This window comes from Nomascus leucogenys, chromosome 5, assembly GCF_006542625.1.
Source record: "Nomascus leucogenys isolate Asia chromosome 5, Asia_NLE_v1, whole genome shotgun sequence".
NCBI classification, from domain to species: Eukaryota; Metazoa; Chordata; class Mammalia; order Primates; family Hylobatidae; genus Nomascus; species Nomascus leucogenys.
The window spans coordinates 77,214,080-77,237,688 of record NC_044385.1 but is presented as its reverse complement, the minus strand read 5'-3'; the positions used below and the strand labels follow the sequence as shown (position 1 = coordinate 77,237,688).

Sequence of the window (23,609 nt, the reverse complement as noted above, 5' to 3'; positions counted from 1 at the left end):
GGGCTCTGTTCCCTGGGAATGTATTCCAATGGGGAGGACAGTAAACAGGCAAATAAACAAATAAAACTCAGGTTGTGCAAAGAGCTAAATTTAGAGTATTTAGTGGTGACTGGGGAGAGAAGATGCCAGTTGCCCTGAGTTGGTTAGAGAAAACCTCTTGGCAAAGGTAATGTTTGAACTGAAAGGAAGGAAGGAGCCAGCCCCGAGACAGAGAAGTTATATGTGTTCCAGAGAAAATGGCAAGTGCAAAGGTCCTGAGGTCAGACTGAGCTCAGTGAAGTTGAGACCCAGAAAAAAATCTAACATGCTTGGAATATCATATGTGAGGAGTCTGATAGGAGATGAAGGTGGAGAGGGTTTTAGGGATCAGAACATATAAATGTGTAGAAGATGAGAAGGAGTTGAACTTTTCGTCTAATGGCAATGGGTTACTGAAGTTTCTGAGCCTTGGTGTGCTCACTTGCGAATGGAGATAATCATGGTGCTCATCTCATCCACTTGTGAGGACTGAGGCAGCTAACACAGGTGAGGCGGCTAACATCCCCTTGGCACTTTGGTTGCAGAACTTAGTCCAGGATTTTGCTTCCAAGGATCAGCAATCCACTATGTAAGCTAACGTTTAAAGGAGTTACTATAAAGATTCAGAAGACTCTAACAGAGTTCAATTGCAGGAAGTACAGAGAAATCTCAGAGGAAACAGAAAGTCAGCAGGCCTGTTTCCAACCCTGCGTCTCCCTTCACGTTTACTCTGTTTTCCTGGTTCTCTCTTCTCTCTGCAAGTCTTTTAATTTCTGTTCCTTTTTTTTTTTCTGTCACCCAGGCTGGAGTGTAGTAGCATGTTCATAGGTCAATGCAGCCTCAAATCCTGGGCTCAAGTGATCCTCCTGCCTCAGCCTCCTGAGTAGCTAGGATAAGAGGCACATGGCACTGTGCCTGGTTATCCTAGTTTTTGGTGAGACAGGCTTTGCTTTGTTGCCCAGGCTGGTCTCAAACTCCTGACTTTAAGTGATCCTCTTGCCTCAGCCTCTCAAAGTGCTGGGATTACAGGTATATGCCACCATGATTGGACTTAATTTCTGTTTCTTCCAAGCTTTTCTATATGCCCTTTGGATTCAAGAGATCACCATCATCAGACTGGCTCAGTTTCTCAGTACGTCAATTGCAGATGCCTGAGAAAGAGGGTTTGATGGTCTTTGGTCTGGAGTCCATATGTATCCCATTCAGATGGACTTTGGAGGGTGGGGTCTCTAAGAAGAGGTAATGGGTAGAGCCATCAGGACTGATGTATATTCTCCACTGTATAAATAAATACATGAAAAAGGAATGAATGGTTGGATAATTCATGTGTGTATGAATGGAAGATGAATAAATGAATGAGAGGTGGATGTATGACTACCAAGCCCAACCAACCCATTTAAGGAGAGAGCTGGGTGGGATTACATGGCTTCTCTCTATGTCATGGGTTCTTAACCAGAGGTTCATGGATAGGCTTGAAAAGGTCTGAGAACCCTCCGAAGTCATCTATTAAAATGTCGTGTACATGTGACTATGTGTATTTTCTGGGGAGAGGGTTCATAGTTTTCATCAGAATCTCTAAGAACGCTACAATCTAAAAAAAATCAAGGATCCCTGATTATGAATCCTTGGGATTTTTGTTCTTGCTAAATAGGAAATGCTGGCAGGGCACAGTGGCTCACGCCTGTAATCCCAGCACTTTGGGAGGCCGAGGCGGGCAGATCACGAGGACAGGAGTTTGAGACCAGCCTGGCCAACGTAGTGAAACCCCTGTCTCTACTAAAAATACAAAAATATTAGCTGGGTGTGGTGGCGGGCGCCTGTAATGCCAGCTACTTGGGAGGCTGAGGCCGGAGAATCGCTTGAACCTGGGAGGCAGAGGTTGCAGTGAACCGAGATTGCTCCATTGCACTCCAGCCTGGGCGACAGTGTGAGACTCCATCTCAAAAAAAAAAAAGAAAGCTATTACTATTGTGACATCCTGAGAAGCATTCCTTCAAGCCCAGTATATTGCAAAACTAATTGAGCCAGAAAAAGTCAGAATTAATTCATTCCCTTTTCTGCTGTCCCTCGTCCATCCAATTGACTCACCAAGTTTCTTACCCCCTCTTCAAGACCGAAAGCCCCTGTCCCTCCATGTTACCTACTTTTCCCATAAATGAAGTCTAGTTAAAAAGTAGCTGAAAGCAGAGAGTTTTTATTTTTAACTTTGATCCAAAAATGTTGCTTGTCTCCCCACTTCTGTCCCTTTCCTGGCCACAAACGTTTTTCCTGGTTCATCTAGCTGCCTGAAACCACAGCCCCTCAGAGCCAGAAGGGCCCTTAGAAATCAATCTGGTCAGAGCATTTCACCTAGAGGACTCAGCCTCCAAAAGATCATATGAGAATATCTGTGGGAAATTCTAAAAATACAGTGAATATTATAATATTAAATATACAAAGCAGAAGTATTTTTTTCTAACAAAAGCTGCCAAAGGTAAAGCTTGAGAAATACTTTTGTTTAGTAGGACTATATGGAAGATAAATTTTTTTTTCTTCTTTTTTTTTTTTTTTTTGAGATGGAGTCTCGCTCTGTCGCCTAGGCCGAAATGAAGTGGGGCGATCTTGGCTCACTGCAACCTCTGCCTCCTGGGGTTCAAGCTATTCTCTTGCCTCAGCCTCCTGAGTAGCTGGGATTACTGGCATACGCCACCACACCTGGCTAATTTTCTTATTTTTAGTAGAGACAAGGTTTCACCATGTTGGCTAGGCTGGTCTCGAACCCCTGACCTCAAGTGATCTGCCCACCTTGGCCTCCCAAAGTGCTGGGATTACTGGCGTGAGCCACTGCGCAGGGCCTGGAAGATAAACTTAGTAGGAGTAGAAACAGATATCATAAGCCCTGAAGCTTATATAATTTGGGAAGCCTCCTTTAAAATATAATTACCAATAACAATTTAGCTACAAAAATAAGTACTTTTTTTAGAATTAAGGAAGAAAACTTTAAAGCTGAAGGATAACATAAACATCAAAAGCTGGAAACATGTTTTTATTATTGGTATCATAAATTAACTAACCCTCTTTTATAATACTTTTCTGCATCTTTGGCTGTATTTTGCTTTTTCTGTTCATCAGACAATGATTTTATAATGTCATTTTCTATAAAGAGGATAGAATGAATATTCTAGTATGGCTGGCTGAAAATTGTATTTATTGTATTTTGTTTTCATTGTTAGCTTAGACAAACTTCTTTATGCACATCCATAACTTTCTCAGTAGTTTCTTGCTGAAGTGTTCTTCTTTCCTGGTGGCAAGTCCTGGGAAAACTGCAGCCTTTGATCTCCCTCGACCTGTTCCACCCCTCTCCCCTACTTTTAGGCAAGTCCTCTTGGACCAGGCAGTCCCCACTGGGAATGTGCAGCCTCTCTTTCAGATGCCTTTTGGGGGGTCAGAGTAGAGTCTGGATGTGTGTTGAGTCTACCAGAAGCAAATGGTCCTGAGGACTGGGTGGTCTGCAGCCCCACCCACAGGCATCCAGGACCACTACCAGGGCATATAAGGTGACCCCTCAGGCTGGGGATGGCTCCAAGCTAGAGGGGGCCAGGTGAGGCTGCTTCCTGCCTGTCCTGGAAGCCTCAGCTTCATTAGCTTCCAAAGCAAACCTGAATCACTCTTGATTTAAATCAGAAGTTCTTAAACACTTTGGTATTCAGAAGCCTTTATACTCTCATAAATTATTGAAGACCCCACAGAGCTTTTGTTTAATCTATGCGTATTTATGGTATTAGAAATTAAAACAAATTTAAAAAAACATTTTAAAATTCATCTAAAATAATTATATGTTATAATATATAATATAATTATGCTATAATACATAATATTACATGTTAGTGTAACATATTTTTATGATAAATAACTATATTATTCAAATAAATTAATGACAAGATGGCATTACTTTACAGTTCTGGAAATCTCTTTTAATATCTGACTTAATGGAAGTGATGGAAGTGGGATTCCATCTTCCACAATGTATGTATTCTGTAATATGATTTTGGTCAAAACTTATGAAGAAAATATGGAAGGAAGAAGAATTTAACACTCTTCTCAGATAATTGTGCCTATTCTTTTAAACCTCACAAAAGCTTGACAAGTGGTATTTTCTCAAAGGTCAGTTATAATGTTGAATCTGTAACTGTACTGATGACCTTCTTCATACCCTGTTATATTAAAATCTCTTGATCTGTGTTACGCTTGGATAGAAATTTTTTAGCATCATTTTGTACTAGCTTGCATGAGTTATTTGGAAACTATTAGCTAACTGACTTGTGCTAATCTTACAAATGTTGACATGTTTCACTATACAATATCAAAATTGCATTTGTCAATATCATCATCATCTTAGCCTCTAAGGACTAGGATGCTAATAAGCTTACAGTATAAGATGCGATTTTTTTTCCCCAAACTTGAGTTTTGTCATTGGCAACACATTCTGCCAGTTATTTTCCTTGAAGTGACAGGCTAACTTTGTTCTTTTCTTAAGAAAATGTGTGCCAAATATCCAAGTCTGAGTAACCATAGTTCGTCTGACAGTGGTTTTTTAAGTGGAAATGATGTTCCATTAAAAAAAGTGGCTAATTCAGCTCATAACTCAATCGTGTAAGTACTTTTCCTGGAAGTGACCATTCACACCCATGCATATAGGAGAAGTACTTTATTTGAGTATGTACTTCCCATTCTGTTACACAAAATATTCAAAAGATGTATACTCAGGGTCAAAATTTCATAACATTGGTAATTTTTACTACCTCAAAATGAACAACCTAAAGTGAAACTGGCATTTTTTTTTTTTTACTGCACATATGTGACAGTGAGGAATATGATGACTATAAATAATATACTGAAGATTTAAAAAAGGATATAATAAAGAATGTAATAGTTTTGTGCCACTGTCTTAATTCATGCTATAAGGCACCAAATTTTACTCACCAATGCTTATGTGCCATTAGTGCAAACACCAATCAGTACAAAAGGCAAATAATGTCTTAATTTGGTTTTGAAAATAGTTTGGCCCCATGGATTCCTAAAAACACCTTAGGTATTCGCAGGGGTTCCATGGGTCATACTTTGAGAACTGCTGGCTTAAATGCCTTAAGCATCCTTCTAAGTGAATCAGAGGTCAAGGAAGGAGACATCATTAGCGGCTGAGGGAGAGAAGGGGAGGACCAGACATGACAGTCTTCATGACAACAATGACCTAATTGAATACTATCATTGTAAAAATGAAGAAATGGAGGCACAGTGAGATTTGCTCCAAGTCATCCAGCTAGATGGTGGTAGAGCCAGGGTTAACTCCTAGGTCTCCCCCAACACAGAGTCTGTGAGCCTCTGTCAAGTTAGGTCTCTCACCTAAATTATGTTACAATTATTTATTGAGTACTTGTTGTGTGCCAGGTACAAGGCTAGGTATTGAAGATATTAAATCAAATGACATTGTCACGATCCTTCAACTTGGTAGTCTAGGAAGCATGCAGATGGGCAAATCAATTCCTCTCACAGTTAGCACGAAGACAGGTGATACAGAGAGCACAGGGGCCTCAGAGCAGGGACGCCCGGATCTGCAAGTGGCTGAGAATGTCCAGAATCGGGATTCTGACACTGAGTTGGGAAGGAAGGATCAAGTTAGCCAGATCAGGGAAAGTGAGAGCTTTTCTAGTGGAGCAGAGCCTGTGAGAAGGCAGGGAAGAGAGGAGCTTGAGTAGCTGGAGGAATGGATGTATGGGAGAAATGGCTGGAGGTGAGGAGTGGGTGCAGAGGCTGGGTCGTGGAGCTGGGTATGTCCACCTAAGAAGTCTGGATTTTATTAAGAAAGCTGTGGGGAGCCAGACAGGCTAGATGGAGGACAGGCTAGAAAGACAGTCTGGTGCTTTTTATAAATTCCAGATGGTCGTGACACCAGGACAAATCTTTTGCCTCTCTGGGCCTCCCTTTCCCCAAGTACACCTTGAGTCACACATTGATAGGCAAGTTTGTTATATGAATTCCCCACCTACCATTAAGAGAGCTGTTGAAAAAATGAGTTCCTATGGCTTAAATTGATCCCATTCTCTTGGCCTGAATCTTGCTACAAAGAGCTGTTCATTTTTCCTATGGGCTTTATAGCTCACCCTGGACTCTGAAAAACCATTACATCAGTTTAGTAAGGTTGAACCACGTAAAATGTATCATTTGTAACCTGTTGCCTTGCCAGACTGAATCCTAGAAAGTGTTTCTGTGCAGTGGTTTTCAAACCTGGACAGTCATCTGAGGCAAGTGGTTAAAAAAATATGGATTTTCAGACACCACCTACTGGGGCTCAGGAATCTGTGTATTTATTTTGCTCTGTGAGTTGCTCTGCTATAGGCAGCCTGGCCCTGATTTTCTGCTCAGATATTTTGGGTATTGCTAGTTGGAACTAACTAAAGAGGAACATATACTGAATGCCTGCTGGTGCCAATTAAACACTGATTCCTCAGTCTCCTGCACATGGATGCATACAAGCACCTATGTGGCTGACATTTTTCATGTACCATGACAGGTACTCCTCTTTGTGTGAGCTGGAAACATCTAACTCTTACTTCATTTCCCACATTTCTTGCATCTCCAACTCTCGATCTCTTCAAAATGCTTTCCAATAGTCATTTTTCTCTCTTTCTCCTCTGCATGTGAGAGGCTTTGTCATCTCATTGGAAGATATCAATTGGTTTATTTATTTTAAAAAAATTCTTGGTGAACATACTGTTTTACTAAAGCAACTTGAATGACTACATATGCAAGTGTGCACTGGCTCTGTGGGAAATGTTATATGCAGGATCGTGGAGATCAATAAACAAGGCTGAAAATCCCTGTATAATCATAACAGTCTGGGCACGTCTGGCATCCCAGCAACGTGCAACCTATATACAAACCCAAATAAATATTTGACACTAAAATATGATCAGTTCGGCCTACAGGAAAGAACAGGCTGCCAGATCCAGAGATGGGTGAATGGGTGGTCCCATCAGAGGGCCGGGGAGCGCCACAGAGTTTGTTACGTTTCTGACGGTCCTGGAGGTCACTTAACCCTTTCTAAGGTCTTCAGAACACATTATGACAATGTGTCAAGTTTAAACTGGGGTCTTGTCCATGTGTTTCCGTTTTGCTTATAGGCACAGAAGGAGGGCACATGTTTTCACAGAGACTTGTGGGCCCCTGGGGGCGAGTAAGAGGCAACTCCAACACGGTGGAGAGTGCCCCACTTAGGCAGCAGTGGTGGTGTACAGCACTCCTCGCCTGAGCAGGTCTACAGCCGGTTTCTCTGAACAGCTGCCTCCAAAGATGCTTAGAAAGCACTGTATAGGCATGGGCCAAAACAGGAACTCTTACAGGTGAAGGAGAATTCAAGCAGCTTCTAGTCCAGGATCCTCAACTGCGTGCGCAAGCGTTTCTGGGGCTGTCTGAGAATCCCCAGTGGATGTGTGTGTGGCAGAGAGGTTAAAAAAGATGGAGAAACACGAATCTTGCCCAGTACTTCCTTTATTTTACAGATAAAGAAATCAAGGCCCAGGGGGGGGAAAGTGATTTTCCCTTAGAGCTTATTTGTGTAAGGCATAAGCTTGGAACCAAAGTCTCCTAAACCCCAGCCCTGGTGACCTCCCACTCGCTACGCAGCCCCTTTGTTCTCATTGTCATCACAGCTCTCCTTGGATCTGCATGGTGGTTCTCATTTTCCCCAAGCTCTTTCAGATTTGTTATCCTGTTTTATCCTTACCAACACTCCTGGCAGATAGGAAGGGCAGGTAATAATAATTGCCACATTGAATGAAGTCCAGAAAGATGATAAAGAGATAGTTAAATTTAGTGATGAATAAGGATCCTCAAACATTAGAAGGTTAGGTATCCAGAAGAGGGACCAGCCCAGTCTGCATTTTCCTAAAGGGTAGAACTAAGGCCAGTGAGTAAATTCCCAGCAGGACAGTACATGCTGTGGTGGGCTTTGAAGTTCAGAGCCCAGATCCTTCTCTTGTCAACCGGTGACCATAGCAAGACATTTAATCCCTCTGAGCATCAGCCTTCTCAACAGTACCAGGAATGATAAGTAATAAACTGGTCATCTCTTGGGCCAAAAGCACATGCTCAATAAATAGGAGGTATTATGAGGGCCCAGAAGGGGGTTTCATTTGAACATAAGAAAGACATTTCCATCAAAGAGAACAGTTGGTAAGTGGAATGTGCTGCCTTGCAAAGGAATGAGCTTGTTGTCACTGGAAGCATTCAAGAAGAAACTGGAAAACCAGCAGTCAGAAATAGTATGCAGTAAGAAATTGGACATTTAGAAAATTGGACATGTAGAAAATTCCATACTTCTCACAATGTCAAGATTCTATGGTGTGCTCTGGATAAGCTTGAATGCTCTGACCCCTCTCTGTTCTTCAAACATGCTCTCTGCTGCCTAGAAGCCTGTTCTCTCTGTCCAGAAGGCTCTTCTTTGCCTTTCTATCCTTCAGTCTCAGCAAAATCTCCCTTTCTTAGAGAAGCATTCCCTGACCAACCTCCTTCCCCCATTTGTTAACTCAGTTGCCAACTACAGTTTGATGGCTCACATAAGGGCCAAACCAAGGGTGCAAGTCTCAGACTCCCAGGCTAAGCCTCTTTTCAGCAGGCTTGGCTAGCTGTTGAAGACTAAAGTCCATCCATAACTCCTGCAACATAGCCAACTACACTGCAAAACAGTGAGAAACTCAAGCAGCTGCTCTACCATTCAGAGAACAAGACTCTATGACCATTGAGTTCCAATTTACTACCATATATTAAGTTCTGAACATGTGCTCAGTACAGTGCCACTGGCTGGGTGTTCAAAGATAAAAATAGGTCACAATGCTCATCCTCAAGGAGCCCAGGCTAGTGGGTAAGACCAACAATCTTTATATAAGTTGAGGAAATGCATAGCCTATCCTGGGTACTTGAGAAGGGATCTCCAGGCTCAAACTGAGGTCCAGGGAAGGCTTCTTGGAGGAGTTGACACCCAAACACTCCAGTGTCTCACATTCCTTATGATCAAGAAGGTTATTGCTATATTATATCTTGCTGGGTCAGTGGATATATTCCTGGGGCAAAGCTCCAGCTGATGAGCATTCACTGCACCTCGATTTCTCCTCCAGAACTTCTGCAGAAGTACAAGATGCCTTCATGACCTACACAATGTATGATGACATCATCACCATTAAGCTCATCCAAGAGGCCTGCAGCATTCTGGGTAAGTATGAAAGAACTTGTTTTGCTTTCTTAGAGCTGCTGTAACAAAACCCAGTTGATTCTCATTATTTGCAGTGGTTATAGTCTATAAAGCTGCTGCAATACTGAATTAGTGAATACCAAACCATTGTTCCTAGGGGAAATACAGGGTTAGTTTCCTGAAAGTCTCTGGTCACAAGATTTTTGCCAACCAATCAATGCATAACTTTGTTTCATGTGTGCTTCTGTGAAAAAAATACATATTTAATATACATAGTTGATTCATTCACATTGAAGTGCTGGCCAACCATACCGTAACTCATGCCTGAAGGAGGCTAATCTAACACTGCTTTTTCTCTGGAAGGATGTGACAGTCTTCTTGTGCTTAGGGACACTAGATGGCACTTCAGCCTACACTTGGGGTTCATTCTAAACAGCAAAATCACCAACAGAAAAGCAGAAAAATGTGAAAAAGATGACACTAAATAGACTGCAAGAAGGACACTTGGTTATAGTTGGAACTAAAATGAGAACATAGAGCACAGCCTTGTTCTACCTTGACTAGAAGCATTCATGTTGGCCAGTGGAAATTCTATGTCTGTGAATGACCTTGACAGCTCTGTGAGTATTGATTTCGGGGCTACAGATAAATAAGTAGCCAAATTTGTAATATGAAATCCTCAAATAATGAGGACCGACTGTATCACAACCTGGGTGGCTTAAAACTACAGAAATTCATTCTCTGTGGTTCAGGGGACCAGAAGTCCAAAATCAGGTTGCTGGCAGGGCTGTGCTGTCTCTGAAGGCTCTCAGGAAAAATTCTTTCCCTCTTCCAACTTCGGGTGGCCCCAGGCTTTCCTTGGCTAGTGGCGGCATAACTCCAGTCTCTGCTTGTGTCTTCATGTGGCTGTCTTCTCCCTGTATTTGTGTCTCTGTGTCTAAATTTCCATCTTCTTATTAGGACATCAAGCACATTGGATTTAGGGTCCATCCTAAATGACATCATTTTAACTTGATTACCCAATTTCCCAACAATGTCACATTCCCAAGTTCCTGGTAGACATGAATTTTGGGGGCACTCTAACCCTGTAGAGGGCTCAGGTATGACCCTTTCCATTTGAGTGGCCTTAGGCTTCTTACAGACAAAAATGATGAGCAGCACCGTCTGCACCACCGCCATCATGTTTGGCTTCGATGTTGGCCTTACAGGTGTTGCAATACCTTTAGAATGGTCTGCTATGATTACCTCTGGGTGTCAGGAGGAACAACATTGAGAATCCACCTATGCCACCTACACTCGTGCTTACCTGGAAATGGACGTGGGGTGCTCTGCAGCGTGCTGAGGGCCCTTCCCCCGTCTGCTCTCCATCGCATATTTTCCCATCTGCCTGGACATGAAAATGCCATTGACAGGGTCATAGGAGGGGGACCATGTGTGGATGGTCACACTGACAATGTACATGTCCTCCCAGGATGGTTTTTGCTGTGGATGTATTAGCACTGGATTTTTTTTATCTTGTTTATCTGCTCACTCCCTAGGCCCAGAGGGGAAAAGGTACAGGACAAAAAAAAAAAAACAAGAAAAAAAAAACAACAAAGAAATTAGCTCTGCCTCTTTCTAGTTCAATGACTGAGGACAAATGACCTAAATAGTCATAGTTTTCTCATTGGTTGAACAAGATCTACTCTTCAGAGTTATTTGGAGGATTAAATGAGAAAATGTATGTGAAAATATCATATGTGGTATCTGGCATATAATAGGCTTTCAGAAAACATTTCCTCCCTCCCTCCGTCCCTCACTCCCTCCGTCCCTCACTCCCTCCCTCCCTCCCTCCCTCCTTCCCTTCCTTTCTTCTTTCTTCCCTCCCTCCCCTTTGTGTTTCCTGGGCTGCTGTAACAAAGTACCAACAACCAGGTGGCTTCAAACAATAAACATCAATTCTCTCCCAGTTCTGAAGGCCAGAAGTGTAAAGCCAAGGTGTTGGCTGGGTTCATTCCCCTGGAAGCTCTAGGGATAACTTGTCTCTTGCTTCGCTCTCAGCTCCTGGCAGTTGCTGGCACCGCTTAGCCTGTAGACACATGTCCCCAATCTCTGTCCCCATCTCCACAGGCCTTCTTCCCTGTGCGTTCACGTGACCTTCTCATATGGACAGCAGCCATTGGATTTAGGGCCCACCCTAATCCCTTATGTCCTTACCTTATTTTAACTAGCTACATCTGCTCTCTTTTCAAATAAGATCACAGTCTGAGGTTCTGGGTGGACATGAATTTGGGGGCACACTATGCAACCCAGTACACCCTCCCTTTCTTTATCCTTCCTTCTCACCAGCACTGAGTACTCAATGAGCCAGGGCAGGCCTGAGGGGAAGGAGGGGCAGGCAGCCTCCACTGTCCCAGGCTCCAGGGATCTATGCAGGAAGCCGAAGCCCCCCTCTGTACTTCCAGGATCTTTGATGAGGTCCCTCTTTCCATTCCCATTGAACTTCTTTCACCCATTCCTCATAGGCGGTGCTGCCTTGGATCACTGTGAGAGTGTGAGATGGCGTTTAAGGATGATTCCAGGCAGACGCTGCATCAGGCCTCATGGTTGGCACCTGGTACTGGGTATAGCCCTGTTGGAAGTGTCAGGCTATGCCCAGTCCCCAGGAGTGTGCAAGCTGGCTCTTATGCAGCCTGCAGAGGATCTGGCAGCAGGGGCCATGGTTTTGAGTTGGTTTCATGGTGCCTCTGAGGGCCTAGCAAATTGGCTTGCCATTCTCAGGAACAATTTGTGAAATGATATAGGTTTAAGCCAGTAGCAGGTGTCACAGTCATCAGCCCAGCAGGCGTGCCTGAGAACACACCAGGGCAGCTAGCTAATGCTAAGCCCCCCAGGGACAGGCAGCTTCTCCAGAGCGCAGCAGTGATGTGGAAAGTGCCTGTGTCATGTGAGGCATTGAGCTTATTTCCCTTTCCTTTGGATTTCAGAAAAATTATCTGAATATTAAAAAGATAGTGCCAGCTTTACTCGCAGGCAACTGGATCTGACAGATGAGAGGACTTTTCCCATGGCTTTCACATGGCGATGTGACTGATATCTACATCTCTTCTCATGTTGCTGGTCATCTCCTGGATTCAGAAGACCTTCCAGGGATCCGTATCCAGGAGAGGTCCAAAGTCTCTGCCAAGCTGGGTGGGGGAAGTCATTGAGGCTGAGGAAGCTAGATGTGTGTGGTGCTCAGAGTCCTCTCTGGTAACAGGTGGTCACCTGCTTCCCCTGCCCACTCTGGGCCACCTGCTGTCTCATCTCATCATGTTGCTCTCTTGGAGCCACAGAGCCAAGCAGGGGCCAGAGCTGCCAACGAGGCCTGGCAGGTGATGGTGATCATAGCTAGGAGGAATCTGGTGTCCCAACTGGTTGTTAAAACAACTTCCAACCAGATGTATTTTAGCCCCTGGTCACTTCCCACCTGCATCTTTTGATAGAACCAAGGTTGTATCTGAGGCTGGAAATAAGGCACAAGGAGTGAAACAGTCATTTGCTCCTTCAGCTCCTGGAATTCAGGCGCCAAGAGCAGCAACATCTCCCGGATGCTTCCTGAAGCCAGTTCCCAGCCTGCCACCACGGCAGCACTTAGAGGGAGGACGCAGGCAGCTGGCAGACAGGGCTCATGTGGCTTCCCAAGAATCACGGCTGGGCCTCTCCCCGAATCCACCAACCAACTCTGCTCTCCAAAGAAGCTTACAGAGAGACATTCCAGGCCAAAGCTGGCCCAGGAACTGGGAAGTGTCAGTGATACCTGCAAACCTCACCCCTATCCTGTCCAGCCTGTTTTGGGGGGACTCCCAGGCCCTTTTGTCTCTCCAGCAGCTAACACCAGGGGAGGTTTCTGTGGGGCTGGGCTATCAAAAAGCACACAGCATCGAGCTTTCTGCACTCGAGTCTGAGCGTGGGATGTGTCCTCTTTACAGCACTGTGCTGCTCCCAGGAGCTGCAGCCTGGAGACCTGGGTTCTCGACTCAGCTCTGCTCCCCAGCTACGGCCTTTTTGTTCAACAGGTGGCAGCAGCACAGCCACCCCAGAGGGTCACCTGTCAGCCTTCGTGCTTGACACACCTGCCAAGGAGATTACCTGTTTTATTTTCTTAAGCATCACTTTAATTTTTTTAAAAGTATGCGATTACGATGTTAAATATGCTTTTGCAAACCAGACAGACAGATCCCCTCTTGATCCTAATATGTCCACCCCACATAGGCAAAGCCTAGGTGCTGCCCTTGTGGCTGACAGTTCTGCACATCTGTGATCCCAGTGAGCGCTGGAGGTCCACAAGCAAGTCCAGTGGTTTGCAATTACCTCCTTTCTTCTAGCTAAGTAAGAGGAGCATCTGGTAACCTTCCTTCCACAGGAAGAATACAAATCATTAGGTGGAAATTCTGTAATGAGAGATGACTACTTTTGAGCTGAAAATCTGGAGTTTTGACAGAGCTTTCGAAATAAAAGGGCAAAAAAGCTTAGAATGAGTAGTGAAATTAAGCCCACCTTTAGTCTTTTCTTGATTTTATTCCAAGGGAGCCCAGCAGCAGAAGGACGTAGTGGCTGTATCGTGTAGTCTTGATTTGGTCTGAGCCCTCTGCGAAAGAACATCTTGTTGTTATTCCAGAATGAGAATGGAGGGTGGATTCTTTTCTGTCACACCAGCTGTGTGACCTTGGGCTAGAATTTCACTGAGCGTTGATCTCCTGCAAAAGGAATAATACCTTACAGGGTTGTGGGAAGGAATGAATTAAATCAAATAACAAATGTAGGGCACTTAGCAACATGCATGGCACATACTGGGTGTTTGGTAAATGTCAGCCGAATGTTGAGTCTGAAGGAAGGATGGGGGTATTTCTATGTTTTGTACCTCTAGATACTGTCCCTTATAAGAAGACAGGCTTTGCTGTTCACTTCAAATGGCTGTGGTAAAAAATTATGTTCTACATGTACACAGGGAGGGGAAAAACACACACTGGGGCCTGTTGTGGGGGTCGGGGAGAAGGAGAGCATTAGGAAAATTAGCTAATGTATGCTGGGCTTAATACCTAGGTGATGGGTTGATCCGTGCAGCAAAGCACCATGGCACACGTTTATGTATGTAACAGACCTGCACATCCTGCACATGTACCTTGGAACTTAAAAATAATAAAATACAATAAAATAAAATAAATTATGGGCCAGGTGCAGTGGCTCACGCCTGTAATCCCAGCACTTTGGGAGACTGAGGTGGGTGGATCACTTGAGGTCAGGAGTTCAAAACCAGCCTGGGCAACATGGTAAAACCCCGTCTCTACTAAAAATGCAAAAAAACCAAAAAACAAAAAACAAAAAAACCAAAATTAGCCGGACGTGGTGGCGTGCCCCTGTAATCTCAGCTACTTAGGAGGCTTAGGCAGGAGAATCACTTGAACCTGGGAGGCGGATGCTGCAGTGAGCCAAGATTGTGCCACTGCACTCCAGCCTGGGCAACAGAGCAAGACTCTGTCTCAAAAAAAAAAAAAATTATGTTCTGAGCTCTCTGATTAGTGGTCAGCAAACTACATACAGCTTATGGGCCAGATCTGGGCCCTTGCCTATTTGTGTAAATCAAGTTTTATTGGAACACAGCCGTGCCCCTTTGCTTACACATCGTCCATGGCTGCTTTTGTGTTACAGTGGCAGGGCTGAGTAGCTGCACAGAGACCATATGACCTGCAAAGCCGAAAACATTTATTATTTACTATCTGCCCTTTACAGGAAAAGTTGGTCGTTTCATGCTCTCAAGGGTGGATGCAGATCTTTTTCAAGATTCTAAAAATATCCTTTAACCTAAGAACTGCTCTGGACTGAATTGTGCCCCCATGCCCCAAATTCATATTTGGAAATGGGGCCTTTGGGAAATAATTAGGTTAAGATGAACTCATGAGGGTGGGGCCCTCTTGATAGGATTGGAGCTCTTATAGGAGAGATACCAGAGTGCTGGCTCTCTCACTCCCTGTCACATGGGGACATGGTGAGAAGGTGACCCTCTACAAGCCAAGTAACCATGTTATCTCCTTGATCTCAGACTTCTGACCTCCAGAACTCTGAGAAAATAAATATCTGTTGTTTAAGCCACCCCATCTATGGCATTTTGTCATGGTGGCCCTAGTGGACTAATATAAGAACTTGAATCAGCTTGTATATCTCCAGAAAGAAATACTCTGTATATATCATATCACCCCAGTCCATTTTTGTGGCTGTCTGTGCTCATGTACATCAAAGGGTGTGGCAGTACCTTCAGCAGTGAGATGCCATCACATACCTGCCCCACTGCCGTCACATTCCCAACCCAATCAACATGTGCAGAGGCAGCAGCCAGTCTATAGACCAATGTGTGGGCTGGTCCACATCACCTTTCCACCGAAAGCCAATGTACATCACTGTGGTTTCTCTCTGCCTAGCTTTGAATGTCAGAAGTCTTTTCTTTTTGTCGTTTATTTCCATAACATCTATTGGCCTGTATCTATCTGAAAGAGTAAATGAGTATGGTGAATGCATTTTTCAAACAAGAAGTTGGGATGCAAAATCGAGTGAACATATGTATGAGATGTGGAATCAGGACTGCCCCAGGAAGCCCGTGGTGATTCTGTATGTCTACAACTCCCATGAGTCTGAGAGAGCAAGACCCAGCCAAAGAGAAGGCTACAGGAAGGACATTTTACTGTCTAACAAAATATACTGGTCAGTTGAAAATCCTCCCTTTGACAAAGGAATAAGAGTGCTTAGTCACCACTAGCGAGGGCTTTGCTTTCCATGCGGGCTTCAGAATGCAATTTCCCTACCTTGAAGCAATTGCTGGGACTTTTCCAGACCGCTCTGCCACTGCATAGCTCTGTGCTTTCCAATTAGCATAATTCAGGAGGGGACCAGATGGCAGGTTGAGCATTGCATAAGGAATTGTTCTGTATATGAATAAGTGCCTACTTAGTGTGTAAGTGGGTTATTAGTGATCTGAAGTGACAAAATTCAAAACAACACACAACAGCCATTTGGCACAGCTGTGTCCGTCTAGACTTTGCTTGCGAAGACACCCATAGTAAAATGTGTTTCAACAGTTAGCTATCAGCAAATGCCAGCAAGCCTCTCTGCACTCATGTCTTTAAAAATAAGAACAAGACAAAATTGACAAAGTCTTGAAATCAGGCATTATAATGTTTGCTCTTCACTATTCTCCTCTGAAGATGGGACAAGTAACCCAGGCTGTGCAACCAGCCACAAATGGAGACTGCTGATTCCAAGGCTGATGCTTAATCCCACAGACTGGAGGGGAAGTCGACAATGTCTAGAGCAAGGGCTTTGGAATCAGACAGACCTGGGTGAGCCCCCTAGCTACACCAGCTCCTGATAATATAACCTGGGGTAAATGTTCCCCTGGTAATGCAGCAATGATACCTGTGACGTTTTGCTCACCTTATTTGATTTCTTCTGTAGGACAACAACCCAGGGGGTTTCATCTACAGAAGAAATCAAATAAGGTGAGCAAAATGCCTGACACCAAGTGGGTACACAACAAGGTACCTCGCCCTGTCCCTCACCCCTGCTCGCCACCAGATAGACCCCTGGCCCTCTGCTGTGGCCCTGATAGGGCTGACTACTCTGTTCCAAGGTTTGACGGGAACCAGGAGGCTTCTTCTCTACCAGGCTTCAGCGGAATTGCTTCATCCCTGCAGAGCACCACCTTCCTGAGCTGCCTTAATCGACTTCCAGTTTATTTTTTCTCTATGCCTGTATAAACTTACGACTACTTCTGAAACCCAACCCTCCCAATTTAGAGTCTTCTTCCTCCTTGCAAACTACAGCATGGACACGGGCAGATTTTTCTTTCCTTTTCTTAAACTCCTCTTTCTCCTACTCCAAAATATTTCCCCATAAACTAACTCATGCCTGACATTAGTGATATCATTGGAGAAAAAGAGTATGTGAGATTATGGCTCTTTTCAGGTATCTGAAGAGTAATCCTTTGGATACCAACACTTTGGGGGAAAAATTACCCATTTTCAATGGGAAACTTTGTCAAATGTAGAGCATGTACTTCTCTTTCCTGTTGAAGAGCATATGTTTTGCTGGGTGACTCAGGAAGAGTGCCATGAGGAATAGCTCTTGTTGCCTGTGACTTGGGTGATGGGAGGTGGGCAGGGTTCTTGCAAGTCTGGCTGTGAGTGGGCTGTTTGTCCAGGAGGCTCTGCTCTGGTGGCTATGGTGTCCCTGCCAGCCTCCTCACTGGGGCTTCAACAGGTGCCCTCTGTCCCCCTGCCCTGGACAGCCCAACTCTACTCTTTCCAGTACCTTGAGCTGAAACCCAGCAAGAAGCAAATGTTTCCCCGTGACAAAGAAGACCCATGCTTGTTAAGTCAGAAAGTTTGAGTTCATGCAACATTCCAATGTAAAAGCTTGGTAGAGGTCTCCACACCTGGGGAACCAAGCATAGAAGCTTTGTGACCATCATTTTCCTTCCGGAAAAAAAGTCTTGTCTGGGTGCTGTAATCCCATCACTTTGGGAGGTCAAGGCGGGTGGATCACTTGAGCCCAGGAGTTTAAGACCAGCCTGGGCAACATGGCGAAACCCCCATCTCTACAAAAAATACAAAAATTAATGAGGCATGATGGCACACACCTGTAGTCCCAGCTACTTAGGAGGCTGAGGCAGGAGGATCACCTGAGCCTGGGGAGGTTGAAGCTGCGTGAGCCATGATAGCACCATTGCACTCCAGCCTGGGCAACAGAGTGAGACCCTGTCTGAAAAAAAAAAAAACAAAGGAAAAACAAACAAACAAACAAAAAACAACCAACCAAAAAAAACTCAACTCCTTTATTTATTTATTTATTTTAAAAAACATGTTTTAATACATACACAGAAGTAGAGAGAATTGTTTACAGAAGCCCACATACCCTCCACCCAGCTTCACTAATTAACAATATTTTGCCAATCTTATTTTGTCTATCTGATTCCTCCACTCTTTTTCTGGTTTTATTTTTTCTGGAGTGCTTTAAAGCAATTACCAGGTTTCTTACAATTTCATCCATAAATATTTCAGTATGAGTCTCTAACAAGATATAGACATTAAAAATATACTGATAATGCCCCGATTATAACTAACAAAATTCATAACATTACAGAGGCCTGGGCTGCAGCTGTATTTCAGCTGGCCATGGATAAACGTGGCCTTTATGGTCTTATTATGTAAGATTGCCTATGGTCTTTTCAGAGCAATCAACAGACTCTTTTTTACTTTGACATAATTTCAAACTAGCAAAAGGCTTACAAGAGTAGTACAAAGAATTCCCATGTAGTCTTTACCCATATTTCCCAAATGTTGACATTTTACCATATAGTGTCTTTCTCTTTATATCTAGATTTATACTTTTTTCTTGAAATTGTTAGTATGTTGCAAATGTGATGCCTTTTTGTCCTTAAAAATTCTCTTAAATAACTACGGTACAACAATCAAACTCAGGAAATGAACATAGATATAGTGCTATTATCTAATCTATAGTCCTTATTGAGAGTTTTCCAGTTGACCCAATGATGTCCTTTAGAACAAAAGAAAATCCTGGATCATGTCACTTATCATGTCTCTTCAGTATTCTTTGGCTTGGAACAGTTTCTGAGTCTCTTTATGTTTTATAAAATTGGTATCTTTGGAAAGTTCTGGTCAGACATTTTGCAAAATGTCCCCCAATTCAGGATTATCTGATATTCCTCATGATATAATTCAGGTTATGCTTTCTTGGCAGGAAGATCACAGACGTGATCTTTTTCCTTCCCAGTTTATCATATCAGGAGGCATATTGCATTGATCTGTCCATTATTAGTGAGGCTAACTTTGATCACTTGATTTACGTAGAATTTGCCAGCTTTCTCCACTGTAAAGTCACCTTTTCCCTTTGTAATTAGTATCTTGTGAGGAGATACTTTCAGATTATGCAAATATCTTGTCATTTCTCAAACTCCCTCTTTCATAGTTTTAGTATTTATTTATGATTCTTTTCTGAATCGCTACTTATGATGGAAGTCAAATGGTGATTTTCTAAGATATTATTCCTTTTGTATTTATTCACTGAGTTTCTGTAAGGAAGAATTTCTCCCTCTCCCCCATGCATTTATTTACTTATATCAATGTAGATTTGTGATTCTTATTTTTTAAAAACAGGCCGTAATCCTTTCCTTTTATTATTTATTTTGATGCTCAAATTCTGCAAGAGTTAGCCAGTAAGAGCCCCCCTAAACTGGCCCCCGTGTCCTTTTGACATGTCCCCATCATTCTTTGATCACTTCTTTACCTTCTTGCATAACAAGATATTATAGGCTGATCTCATCCTTTCCCTGCCCCAGCCCTGGAATCTGCCATTTCTCCAAGACCCTGATTCCTTTTACAGGAGAAGGTCGTTTAAAAACTAAGATCTAGACATTAGGCAACCCCACTGCTACTGGGATGTCACTGCTTTTAGGCCCTCTTAGTGGGCAGTACTGGAAAATAGATGTCATATACACACACCCAAACCCACACACACATATACACATACATACATCCCTCTCTCTCTATATATAATATAGATATAGATGTAGATATATAAAATATATATATATATATCTAAAACCATGATAGATTTAATTGTCTTATTATGTTAGATTTTCTAATCCAGAGGCACAGGTTTCATTCCTCCCCTTTCCATAACTGTAACTTCATTCTCAGATAATGAAGAACCTGGCTCCCACTATCCACAATATATTTACATGTTCAGAACATAGTTTCAGAATTGTTAACCCACACTGCTGTGAAAAAGAAGCCTACTAACTACAGTAAAATATTTGTTTAAAGTTCTTTTTTTTTTTTTTTTGGCCTGAGGACACAGTAGTGTAAATACTATGTTCAAATATTACTGGGTTAATCTTTTTCCTAGGTAATTATGTTATTCAAAACTGTTCTGTTGGCTGGGCGCGGTGGCTCACGCTTGTAATCCCAGCACTTTGGGAGGCCGAGGCGGGGAGATCACGAGGTCAGGAGATCGAGACCACGGTGAAACCCTGTCTCTACTAAAAATACAAAAAAAAAATTAGCCAGGCGTGGTGGCGGGCGCCTATAGTCCCAGCTACTCAGAGAGGCTGAGGCAGGGGAATGGCATGAACCTGGGAGGCGGAGCTTGCAGTGAGCCGAGACTGCGCCACTGCACTCCAGCCTGGGTGACAGAGCGAGACTCCGTCTCAAAAAAAAAAAAAAAAAAAATACTGTTCTGTTGAAATGCTGTTCTGTGAATTTGTTTCTGTTTGTACTCCATCTTAGGGGTTTTCTCTATCCTTGTTGATCTTATATTTTATTTATTATAAGCATATGAAACATTAACATGACTCCCCAAACCAGAACTGTTCAAAAAGTTATGCTCAGAAAAATGTCATTTTCCCCAACTCCACGATTTTTCTAATCTTTCCACCCCATTCCCTACCAATGTCCTGTAGGTAACCAATCTCAATAGATCCAGGTTTATCCTTCTGGTGTTTAATTTTGCACAAGTAGGCAGATAGATGATTATTTCCTTGTTTTCCCTTCTTTCTTACATTAAAGAATACTAAGCATAGTAAAAATTCTCCCTTGCACTATCAAAAAACATTTTAAGGCACCTAAATTAGTTTAGTTCTTTCTTGCAGTTTCTAACCATTTCCTGTATATCTTGGATCCCCTATGACTTAGCGGGTTTTTGGAATCTTAAATACACTGAGGTGAAACTATATAAAAGACTAAGACAGGTGTTGATTTTTTTAAAAAAGTGGCCTTTATTCTCTGCTGGACAAGCATTCTCAACTAAGAATTCTAGAAGAAGCTCCAAACCCATTACAGGTGGAAAACATCACACTCAAACCCAAGATCCTTGTTTGGGAAACAGTTCATCTCTCAGCCAGATGTCCTTTCCTTTTAACAGAGCTGGGCATCCACAAACAAAATAACCAGAGCCTGGAACAAACAGCTTCATGGATTTTTGTAAGTTTAAAGATTTAAAAGTCAAACAGGCAGTCTTTTACCCAAAGCTGGCACTCTCACTTGAATATAACTTTGCTTGGCTTATAGGCAGCCCAGTCCTCCTGGCAGAGGTTCTTGGGAGAAGGGGGGTCACTGGGACCCCTGCTTTTCCTGGCAGGTAACAGGATGCACCTGCTCAGAGCTCCGGCCTCCAGGATGCACAGAACAGCTGTTTTTTCTTAGTCTGAATAAGCTAGATTTAGAGGTAACAGAGGGATGGAAGCAGGAGAGCAGAAGGACAATTTCCCATCTGTCTGTCTACCTTTTAGCAGTCCTCCTCCCAGAGACTCAGGCATTGGAAAGGAATTTGGTGGAAGTTGTCTCAGATCTCCTATGGGTTAGCAGGTGGCCCCTGAATACTGGTATAGACAAGCCTGCCTGCAGCCAGCCAGGATGCACCCACAAGCAAAGAATCCGATGGAGGCAATTAACACAGGCCATCACCACTGGCTTCTCTACCATCCCAAGCTTCGTCTAGATTCAGATCAGACTAATCAGTTTTTGGAAAATATGTATAACTCATCTTGGAAAATATGTACAATTCATCTCTGACAAAACTAGATCAATTCAGTGGGGACTCTATCCTGCTCAGATTACAGAACAATTATCTGCCCCATGGTCTGGCTGTGGACTATGAGCTGTAGGGAAACTGCTCTTCAGACCATCCTAGGAAGCAAGCAGGGGCTGGAGAGTGCCTAGACCTCCTTGGTCTGTCCTCTGTAGGATTTAGCCCTGGATAGCTCACGAGACCTGGAATGTCCCTTGCTGTGAATTCCAAATCCAGCCAGAGCATCATAGAGTTATTCAAGGATGCAACCACAGATACTGGTGATGGTGAGCTCTTCAGGCCTTCCATAAACCTGGGCATTACAGACATTTGCCCCAGCCCCCAGGACTCACATGTGTCACAGCCTCATTGTAAATAAGAGGGCGTTTCTCACAGGAGCTCCAGACCAGCAGCATGGATGGATGCCCTGTCTCCTATGTCAGTGATGCCAATGCATAAGCAGCGCTTGCCTTGGGGAGACTCCTTGCTTCTCTCATTGCTGCTTCAGAGGCTGGGGGATGTGGTACAAAAAGTGCTAAACTTAGAGTTGGAGCCTCTTCAACAAATCTGGCCTCTGCAACTCTATGTGACTGGAGTCAGTTCACGAAGATGACTCAGCCCCAACAGGCTCAGCTGTAAAAAGGATGTGATAATAAGGTTAGCTACCTTATAAGAGCTGGGCAAACATTGAGTAACAGAACCATAATTAATGTGTGTTGTCAGAACTATAAAATACTCTTTTAAAATGTTTTCTGTCTCTCCCATAAAGCGGACACTTGCTCACTGTCTATTCCCACAGTGCAGACTGGGGAGTGGGGAGGTGGGCAGCAGCCCCAACTAATGCTGCAAATCTACCTCCAGGTGTTCATCAGGCACCTACGCTGTGTTTAGCACAGAAAACGTGTAGGACCAGGCTGCTTCTCTCCAGAATTACCATGAATTAGGAAGAAAAAAAATGCAACACTTAGGAAGAGAGAATTCAGAGAAATCTTTATGGAGAATGGAACATGGACACTGGGCCTCACGGGGAGGCCAGGATCTGATGAGGTTAGGAGAGAAAGGGAAAGACACTGCAAGTATTTGGTATCATCTTTTTGGTAAATCAGGATCCTGTAGCCTTGAAGGCATAGTTTTTTCATTGTGTATTAGTTATTTCTCAGAGGCATCCTTGTATTCTTGTTAGAGACTGACTGTTACATTAAGATGTGGGAGGTATTGGGAGTGATCGTGGAGGGTCGTGCCCTCCCCACCCAGAGTGAAGCTTGTTCTGGGCACTGGCTTCAGAAGCTAAGCGGGTACAGCATCTCTGCATCCCTTTCTCGTCTTTGAGGAAATATTTGTCATGGAGACTTATGTTTCACAAGCACCTACCCAGTGCCAGGCTGCACGGGGCTCCTCACAAAAGCCCCATGACATCAATGTGGTTATTGGCATTTTACCAAGGAGGCAAGTGACAGCTTAGAGAGTAGCTCAATAGTGTCACACAGCCAGGATGTGAACCCTTTGGAAATAAATGAAGACCACACAAAGGACAAAACACACCTCCAGGGGGTTTTATTTAGGGGGTATGCTTTGGTTTCTACAGGTGTCTCCATGGAAGCCATCCTGAAACTCTTTGGAGAATACTTCTTTCAATTCTGTAAGATGTCTGGCTGTGACAGGATGCTACGGACACTGGGAGGAAATCTCATGGAGTTTACTGAAAACCTGGATGCCCTCCACAGTTACCTGGCACTCTCTTATCAGGTAAGGCCACTTGAGTCTGGTC

The 23,609-nt window shown here is 43.6% G+C and overlaps 1 protein-coding gene across 1 annotated transcript in view; it reads left to right on the top strand.

Annotated features, from left to right (window-relative positions):
* LOC100600502 (guanylate cyclase soluble subunit beta-2-like) overlaps nt 1-23,609 on the top strand; it is a 56,267-nt gene that overhangs the window by 5,728 nt on the left and 26,930 nt on the right. Inside the window, 2 exon segments of the mRNA XM_030813427.1 lie at nt 9,171-9,265; nt 23,427-23,587. Of these exon segments, the coding sequence (XP_030669287.1) occupies nt 9,199-9,265; nt 23,427-23,587 (228 nt within the window). The 5' untranslated portion in view covers nt 9,171-9,198.